The sequence below is a fragment of the Curcuma longa genome, chromosome 3 (assembly GCF_044706935.1).
Source record: "Curcuma longa cultivar G26 ecotype Majalengka, Jawa Barat chromosome 3, ITB_CL_G26_1.1, whole genome shotgun sequence".
NCBI classification, from domain to species: domain Eukaryota; kingdom Viridiplantae; phylum Streptophyta; class Magnoliopsida; order Zingiberales; family Zingiberaceae; genus Curcuma; species Curcuma longa.
The window spans coordinates 15,015,646-15,025,321 of record NC_133863.1 but is presented as its reverse complement, the minus strand read 5'-3'; the positions used below and the strand labels follow the sequence as shown (position 1 = coordinate 15,025,321).

Genomic DNA, 9,676 nt, shown 5'->3' with positions numbered 1-9,676 from the left:
TGAATGATTGGAATGACACATACCTGGAATGACACATGGAATGACATAGTACGTGGAACAACAAATAACATAATACATGATTCATGTAGCATGGTTTCTTATAATACAACACATGGATGATGAGACCCCCTCTATAACAATGGAATACTTTTTATACCACGAATGTGATATCTCACTCCTATTCATTATATACAGAGTTTGCTTTCATAGGCTAAGGTACACATGTACATACACTATTCTCTACATATATTTACTATCATCTTCTATTCTGCTTCCTCACCACCAGCAGGTGATGTGACTTGAACGTCAAAGTAGTTGAGTTAGAATACTCTCAACTTCTATTTTAATCCTCATTTTGTTTAGAGTTTTATAGGATCTCCGGTCTGTACAGTTATCCATGGATTTTAGGAGACTCTTCTGCCAAAGGTGGAATCCGCCACCTTAGCGGCTCCACACGGTCGGCCCCACGATCATTTATGAGGAGGTAAATCGATAAATTGTAATTGATCACGACGTAGGAAATTTTAGGAGACTCTGTCATATAGCAATAGTTGTCTGATGATGATTCATTTTAAGGCAATTGTAGATAGAAATAATTATCCTTAAATAAAAAAATAAAAGGGTAACTTTGTTTCTCCAAGAACACCTTTTCTTTTTAATCAAGTAATATCTCTCTCGATGATTGACACGAATTCGTGATAGAAGTTTTCACAACTGCTGACAAAATCAGAGTTTTAATTAAGACAGATCATGACCAGGAAGGAACCGATTTTAGGTCTTTTATCATTAGTCAATTTTTTTAATATAAAAATATTATATATATATATATATATATTAACAAGTTAAATTGAAAAAAAATACTTTAAATTTATTATTGGAATAAAATTATTTTTAAAATAAAAATATCACATAGTCCTATTTTATTTTATTTTTCAAAATCTAGTTTTAACCAAAATGATAATTGAAAACCAATTCCCTTTTGATTTTTCACGAGGAGCATGTTTGCCGCCCACTCTTTGACTTGACAGCCATATTCAAAAGGGTTTTAATAAAATTTATTATTTCAATAAAAAATAAAAAAGATAAAATTTGTCACCCTAACAGTCCTATACAATCGATTTTATAATCATATATGATGAGAAGGTAAATCAAAAAATTATAATTAATTACAACAGAAAAGGACATTACCTCGACTTCGTCGAAATTTGATCTTTATCCACTTCAATAACTTTGCTATGTCGTAATCAACTCAACTATCCCTGAGGGTTAATAAAAATTATCACAATTCTATAAAAGTAAAAAATTAAAATGATTTATTTTTATCATAAAAGAGACATCATTTTTTAATTTTTAATCAAAAAAAAAAGTTCACTATCAACGATATATAATTATTTAATTATCCTTCACGCTGTTCTCATATTATGTATGAACAAGATCAATCTCCGTTGTTGTAGATTACATATTATTCTTAACATAGCTATTACAATAAGATAAGATATCCAAATATAAATAAAAATTTATATTATAATAACTATTAAATAGACACTATTATAATATCATAATAATTATAATTTTATAATTATTATAGTATAAATATTATTAAACAAATAAAATTCATTTGACATGGTACTTAATACATGTGGTAGAAATACTGAGATAACTTTAGCATTTTACACGAGGAGCGAATGAAATGGGATACTCTTTTAATTAAAAGTAAAAAAATATCTGATTCAAAAATAAAGTTAAAATAAAATAAAATATTAATTTGTATAAAAAAATATAAATCAAATGGATCGACAGCCAATCGACTGTCCATCACGCGCGATTGCACAAATTTGACCGTCCAAAAGTAGAAATGCACAGTGTCGCTCCCTCGACCCCCGCCGCTTCCGATCTGTCGCCGTGCCGTCCGGCCACCGCCGACAACCGGACCGGGCCCGATCGACGCGCCACTCGCTCGCGCGTCGACAGGTGCCAGATTCCAACCGGATTGTGGTCGGAATCCGACCCCAATTCGGTCGGAATCCGACGCGGCTACTGCTCGTCGCGATTCTGACGAATTGCGGTCGATTTCCGGCCAAATCGCGGCAGGAGACCGACCGAGGAAGGACCGCCAGCGGCCGGTGGTCCTTCCTCGGCCGGTCTCTGACCGCGATTTGGTCGGAAACCGATCGTAATTCGCTCGCAAGTGGCTCGGCACCGCAATCGGAGGTTTCCGATCAAATTCGTCGGATTCCGACCACTATCCGGTCGAAATCCGGCACCGGCCGATGCGCCGATGAGTCACGCGTCGATCGCGTCCGGCGGTGGCCGGATGCGACGGCAACGGGCGGGGTTGCAGGTGTCGCGCAGGGATCGAGCCTGGTCCGGTCTCCCACGCCAAATATATATATAAAATTCCAAACGGCTCCTTCTTCCTCCTCCGCCTTTTTCTTTACTCCCTCCAATAATGCCAATATCATTCACACCAAAGCAAAAGCTAAAAAGCAGCAGCAGCAGAGAGAGAGAGAGAGTGTGTGTGTCAGATTCATCTCGGGCCTCGTCCGGTCTCCCACGCCATTAATGCCCCTCTCCCCTCACCTTTCCTTCTACCACACTCAACAAACCGTCGCCCTCTCAACTCCCTCACCTCAGATTTGCACCAATCCTGGTCCTTCTGCCATCGATGCAAAAAGGCAAGAGCTTTGAAGGAAATCTGCCGCCGCGCCTCCGGATCTTCACGATGTTGCTGTCTACCGCCGCTTCCACCTTCGCCCTCGCCGCTTTTCTTCTCCTCGCCGCGTCCTTCTCCTGTGGGAACAGCGAAGAGGACGGAAGGGGCGGCGTCGGTTTCCGTTTCTCTTTCGATGGGTCGGTAAAAGATCGGAGCTTTGGGGCGGAGTTCGATCTCCAAGGCGATGCGAGGGTGAGTGGCTCGTCGGTCAGGATCACACGTCCGGCAAATGCGAGCTCGGGGCTGATGGCCTACCGGGAGCCGATCCGATTCTTCGGCACTAAATCCGGGTTTTCCTCTTCCTTATCTTTCTCCATCCCTCCCGGCGGCGGCTTGGCTTTCTTCTTGTCCCCAAGTAGGGTTTCTCTTGAAGGGGGCAACGCCGATCGTGCTGAATCCTCGACCAGTCTCATCGCAGTGAGCTTTGCGACGGCAAAACCTGGTAACCTAACTGGAAGCCTCATCGAGATCAGCATCAGCGGGGAGCTTTTGGCCAAAAGCGGCAATCTTTCCGGCAATGGTTCGGTGCTGTATCTGAACAGCGGAGAGAAGTTGCATTCTTGGATTGATTTCGAAGGGGAATCAAAGAGAATACAAGTGAAGCTCTGGCGGGGCAACTCAACGATCTCGCACGCCGTCGATTTGCCGAATTTCCCCTGGCGAGAGTCAGTTTTGGTGTCTTTAACAGCTTGGAGTCGCAATTCCACTCAGGGAAGCAGCATCTACTCCTGGAATTTCACGGCGAAGCATGGAGCTCCGTATCTGATGCATTCCGAGCCCCTGGATCCCAATTCCTTCCTAGCGCGGCCAACCGAGATCCCGTCAGTTCATCCAAGAAGAAGAGCTCATCCTTGGGCGGTGTTCATCGCCATGGCGTTCGCTGCTGCTTCCGGCGCAATGGTGGCCTTCTTCGTCATGCTGGTGTGGGCGGAGCTCGACTCTCAGTGCCCGGTGGCTCCCGAAGAATTCCCTGCGACGATTGAAAAATCTGGAGAGAAGAACCTGAAAACTAGTAAAAAATAGCAACTTGGAAGCAGCGGCATGCCGCCATTGCTGTACATTTGTGTGCGTTCTGTTCTACTTCTCGCGATTCCATGCCCATTTACTCGATGGAAGCTGTAGCTTTTGTAGCAAACTTGCTTAAACGCTATGATTTCCATCAGGAGATGGAGCTGCTGCATCTGCTCTCTTGTTCATATCCCTGTAATACATGTCAAACTGTGTTGTGCAATATTTTCTCTTCTTCTGATTGCTCCCAAAACTTGGGAAAATTGGACAAGAGTGAGCAATTTCTTCACTGACAAAATCCACTTTTGAATTTCAAATTTACGCTCTGTTTACTTGGAAGGACTGACTGAAAAAAAAATTAAGGAATGAAAATTTTTTCGCTGTTTATTGCCCGAGGAAGGATTGATTACTCATCTCCTTTCCGTTTATTACTTATTACTCATCTCCATCAGGAGATGGAGCTGCTGCATCTGCTCTCTTGTTCATATCCCCAGTAGCTCTGGGGAGGATGTCGCCAACAAAGCGCTCATTACGTGCATGTGCAAATGGCGATAGGTGTAAGCACCTATTCGTCCCTGAGAACAGAGTACATGGTCTTTTTATGTTAATTTTATTAATACAACATCATTAATAAGGAAAGAAAATTCATCAAAACTTTTTGATATGGAATTATTCCTCATCCACTTCCTTATTTCCATAAACATTAATTAATAATTAATATTATTCTAGACTTGACTTTAAACAATTAATTTTTCATTCATTTTTAATCGATTTTGAGCAAATTAATAATTTAAATCTATCTACGTAAAAATCGATTTTGAGCAAATTCATTCATTCTTAATAGATTTCAATTTTAAAATCAATTATGATTTTCATCAATTGATGGTATTCTATTTTTTTTACAAAATTATATTGATCCTTTAAAATCTCAATATCCAACACAAACTAATTAGAAAAAACTACATTTTAAAAGCCATGCAGGGTCCCCTTCTGCTAGATATTTTTTTCATCTCTTTCCACAATTCCACCCTCAGGTTTCTCTCTCTTCCCTGCGAGGGATTTCAAGACGACTTTTGGAGGGAAAAAGATGGAATTGGAGATAAGGAGTAAGAGATGGAGAAGAACAAGAAGAAAAAGAATGAGATAAGGAGGTTTGAAGTTTGAACGATGCAAACCAAGGCCACTTCTTCGGTTCCATGGCCTGATCTCTACGATGTGACTTCACCTAATTAAACCACGTCAGAATATTAAAAATATGTCCCTAAGATTTGCACGTTTTTAAAGAAGTGCCTTGAAATTTTTATAATTATCAAAATGCACCTCAAAATTTCAAATTTATCCTTATAATACCTGACCTAAATGCATAAATGTATCGTCATGAATTAATCTATTTATAAAGGTGTCAAGGATGCCTTACTTCACTATGTTTAGCTTCTCTATTAGAATCTAACAAAGAAAGAATATTTTGAAGATAACAAATCCAACAGCTTGAATGACATACTAAAAATTTAAAAGGTATTTTAAAATTTAGGGGTTATTCTAATAAGTATCTCTTTAATTAATCATATTATTTTCTCCTAAGAAAAAAACGCCTACAAATATCCTTTAAATAATGTAGAAGTGGACAAAATGGTATTGACGACTAAGTATATCCATAAAAATTGTAGAGATAGATTTGTATGACAAATTTCAATATAATTATGACACGTGAAATGGTGTACATATTGTTGCTTTGACAAAATAACAATGAGTAAAATTTTAATAACAAAATATCTTCCATAAGAATATTATAAGGTTATTAATCAACAAACCAGTTAATAACTAAACCAACTGATTATGTATAACTAAACCAGTTAATCCGATCTGGATGTATTTTTTTCCTCCATTTATTAAATAATTTTTTAAACCCTTCGATTTTTCTCGGTGCCTATATTTATTCTTCTTCGAGTATTTTTCTCAGTCGTGCTTTGATAAAACACCTTGCGTTGTGTCTGGTGTGTTCCTATTCTTCTTTATCACTCAGACACTATTTTTCTCTTTCAAATGAAGATCGCAATCAAAGGATGCTGGACATCTAGTGCTTTGATGAAACAAAAATTTTTGTAGGATTGCGTGGTGTGTGCCTATAAGATCAGTGCGTGCTTAAAGATAGGCTCGGCAGAGAAGAGGAGAAAGCCGCACCTGAGCCTGGAGCTTCACGACGCCGCCTTCTTCTTCTTTAGTGGACGTCGCCGGAGCTCGGAGCCGGAACCTGTTGCTTTGCATTTTTAGTATTGTTCTGGATGCATGGGTTTCGTGAGCTGGTAGAGTGAGAGGAGGTTTACCTTTTTGGTGACGAAAAGGTAGAGTTTGATTTCGTTTGGGAGCTCTGTGGGAGATGGGAGTTCACGTCGCCGCCTTCGCTGCTGTTGTGACTACTGTCAGGCCCGGCAAGCTGAAGGGCGTGGCAGGTTACTGTGGCCGCGGCCGTGCCCTGGTTTCGACCTTCCTCGGCGTCTGCGAGTCGGGCAGACTGCTGCGGGCGAAGGAGGTGGGAAGAGGAGGCGGAGGAAGGAGAAGTCTTGACCGTGACCATGCCTTGCGCCACCGCGCCTTCAGCGCCAGGACGAAGCACTTCCCTGCTGAGGGCCGCGATGATGGTTGGGAGGAGGAGAAGGAGGAGGAGTTTGTTCAGAGGCTGGAGGAATTGGCCCTCGAGCTTCAGCAGCAACAAGGAAATAGCGGAGCAGAGTCTGAGTCCTCTGCTTTGTCATCCCCTGCTTCCTTTTGCTTCGATGCGAGCCCGGCGGTTTCCCATCTGTCGTCGTCGTTGAGGAAGCAAGAGTCTTCAACGGAGCCACCGTGGGTGCCGGTGAGGCCGGAACCGCCGAACTGGCCCGACCAGATTGTGCCGGCGAGCGTGGAGAAGAACGCGAACAGCGTGGAGATACCCTTGTCGCTGCGGATCATAAAGCGGAAGAAGAGGTGGGAGGACGGGTGGTGGCTCCGGGAGGCGGGCGAGTCGGCCTACTGCTCCGTGAAGCGGGCCTTCTCCTCCATGGTCTTCATGATCCGGGAGCTCCAGAGCTACACGTTCCAGATGCGGGAGGAGCTCCTCCGCGAGGACCTCCAGGGGATCCTCGCGCGGGTGCAGCAGGAGATGAACTCCTCCTTCGTCTGGCTCTTCCAGCAGATTTTCTCCTGCACGCCCACTCTCATGGTATCCGTCATGCTTCTGCTTGCCAACTTCACTGTCTACTCCATGGGCCACCTCGACGCCTCCGCTATGGCGGCGCCCAATCCACCGACCCAATTGGAGACAGTGGCAGTGGAACACCGTCGCCAGATCCATGGCGACCATTCTTCTATTAGAACCACTTCGATCGGCAGGACCGCCTCCGTGGGAGGCAACGGCGGAGGTGGAAAGACGAGGCCGGTGGTCGGGGCCACCGGCGACGGCCGGTCGGGTGAGGAATCCGTCGCCTACAATACCATTTTCCCCGATGCGATCTCAACGGCTCCGGGGACGGTAACCACCGAGGAAGGAGCGATGGCGGCGGAGCAGGAGGAAGCTAGGGTTTGGAAAGGAATACTGGACGAGGTATCAGGGATTCAAAAAAGTACGAGGGGCGATGCCCTAATGGACGAGGAAACTCTCCGTCAGCTCGTCTCGCCCGTGACGGTGGATCTGGAGGCCGACGACTACGTCGACTACTTGCGAACGGAGATCACGTACCAAAAGGCGCTGTCGCAGGATCCGGAGAACGCCCTTCTGCTCGCAAACTTCGCCCAATTCCTCTACCTCGTCCTCCAGGACCACGACAGGTACTTCTTCTCCCCGCAAGCTATTTGTGGAAATGCGCAACCAAAATCGATCCCTTTGCCAAAGATTTTTTCCCCCGGGGACAGGGCGGAGTTCTATTTCAAGAAGGCGGTGGCATCGAAGCCGGCGGACGGGGAGGCGTGGAGTCGGTACGCGAGCTTTCTGTGGGTGGCGAGGAAGGACCTGGCGGCGGCAGAGGAGACATTTCTGGAAGCCATCGCGGCGGATCCTGGAAGCGCCGCCTACGCCGCCAGCTACGCCCATTTCGTATGGAGTACCGGTGGCGGCGACACCTGCCATCCGCTGGACGACAAAAATAGTAGCGAAAATTTCGCTTGACTCCCAAGTTTTATCTTTTGTTTTTTCACATACACCCTGAAATTTTAAGATATTAAAAGTCTTACATTTTAGGCGAGCAGTGCACCTGCAGATTGCCTTGAAATTTTAAGATATTAAAAAGTCTTACATTTCGCTTGACTCAATCTCTTTATAAATATTTAAATTTTTAAAAAATTTTAAGTATATTTTTAATAATTCAATATTTTTATTAGATATTAAATTTAAAAGATTATTGTATTTTGAGGGTAATTTGATTATAAAATTTATTAGTAAATTTTGAATAGTGAGGGTAAATAAAATCTTAAAGGAAAGTATTCGATATGTATCAACTCTAAACATTTCGATACGCCATAAATCTAGTCCTCTTTCATAGTTTTTGTAAGATTCGACCTCTAACTGTTACATCATAAATGTCATGCTATCATCGTCTGTGCTACGCCCTGGAAGCAATATTAAAGTCTTACATTTTAAGAAAAAAATAGATTCGTCACCTCAACAGCCTTTAGAGCTAGCCTTACAGATATAAAGGGAGGTATATTCAGTTATACAATAACACAGACAAGAGGCACATGATGTGTCCTTGCAAATTTTCGACCTTTGATTGTTACATCAGAAATATCATGCACCAATCTTGGGAGCTAAAGTCTTATATTTTAGGTGGAATCTGCCACCCCAATAGCTCACACATGGTCGACCTCACGACCATATGTGAGAAGGTAAATCGAGAAGCTACAGTTGATGACGACGGATGAAGATATTGCCTCGGCTTCCCTGAGATTCGACTCTGTCCACTTTAACAATTCTGTTCCGTTATAACCAACTCAACTATGCCCTGGGAGCTAAAGTCTTATATTTTAGGGATTGAGTGGATGGTGGACAAAAACTTTGGAGAATATTTTTGCCAATTGATGTATTTAAACTTTCGGATGACAAATTGCATCAACTTATAACTTATAGACACTTGTTTAGTTTTGTTGGAATTATGTTGATTTTTTTTATATAACGTAGCTTCTTGAAGTTACATTCTTTGAAATTACAACTTTTGAAAAAAGTATTTTCTTGAAATACATATTTTGAAATTACAACTTATTGAAAACTCAAGTTGACTTTTTCAAAGTAAGTTGACTAATGCGTTTATATTTTTATTAATGTATTAAATAGAGACTCTAGATTATTTTTTTAAAGTTATATAAAGAGGAACGACTCTAAGCATTTATATCAAATCAAGTCTTTAAAATATTTTTTAGTAAAATTTCTCTTTTATTTATTTTTGAGACAATTACTTTCTTTTTGTTATCTTCTTTTACATTTTTTTGATGATCTTGAATCATCAAAATATTCTTTATATATTGGTGTCAATAGAAATTTAGTTCAAAATATGCTTTCAAATAATACACCTAAAAAGAAGGGCTATCAAATGAAATAAGAAAGATAAAGGTAAATTTTAATTTAATTTCATAAGCCTTCATGGATTCTTTTTCCCTCTATTTATAGCCTCAAGTTTTCTTTTTCTTTTATTTTTTTTTGGGTTGCATTAGGCCATTGGACTCAATCATCTCCAACTACATCGATTTCTAATTATGATGCATTATTAATTAATTTTTTTCATAAAAAAATTTTTTATTTTTACAATGATATAATATTATCAATTCTAGATTTAAACCTTCATAATTTTATTTTTAATTGTACTTAAAAAATTCGTATATATATCTTCTAAAACGGTATGATGATATTGTCCATCAGCTCTTCATTGACAAACTTGGAATTTACAATTCTAGGTAATATCGGTTCAGGATTGTCAGAATAATTTTATT

At 41.3% G+C, this 9,676-nt stretch overlaps 2 protein-coding genes across 2 annotated transcripts; both read left to right on the top strand.

Annotated features, from left to right (window-relative positions):
• Positions 1–2,509: 2,509 nt before the first annotated feature.
• Positions 2,510–3,960, top strand: LOC141824711 (uncharacterized). The gene has a single exon (XM_074712039.1). The coding sequence runs from the start codon at positions 2,666–2,668 to the stop codon at positions 3,734–3,736; it is 1,071 nt and encodes a 356-aa protein (XP_074568140.1). The 5' UTR covers positions 2,510–2,665; the 3' UTR covers positions 3,737–3,960.
• Positions 3,961–5,846: 1,886 nt separating this feature from the next.
• Positions 5,847–7,971, top strand: LOC141824710 (uncharacterized). The gene is made up of 2 exons (XM_074712038.1): positions 5,847–7,525; positions 7,610–7,971. The coding sequence occupies exons 1-2, from the start codon at positions 6,099–6,101 to the stop codon at positions 7,860–7,862; spliced, it is 1,680 nt and encodes a 559-aa protein (XP_074568139.1). The 5' UTR covers positions 5,847–6,098; the 3' UTR covers positions 7,863–7,971.
• The last annotated feature ends 1,705 nt before the right edge of the window (positions 7,972–9,676 follow it).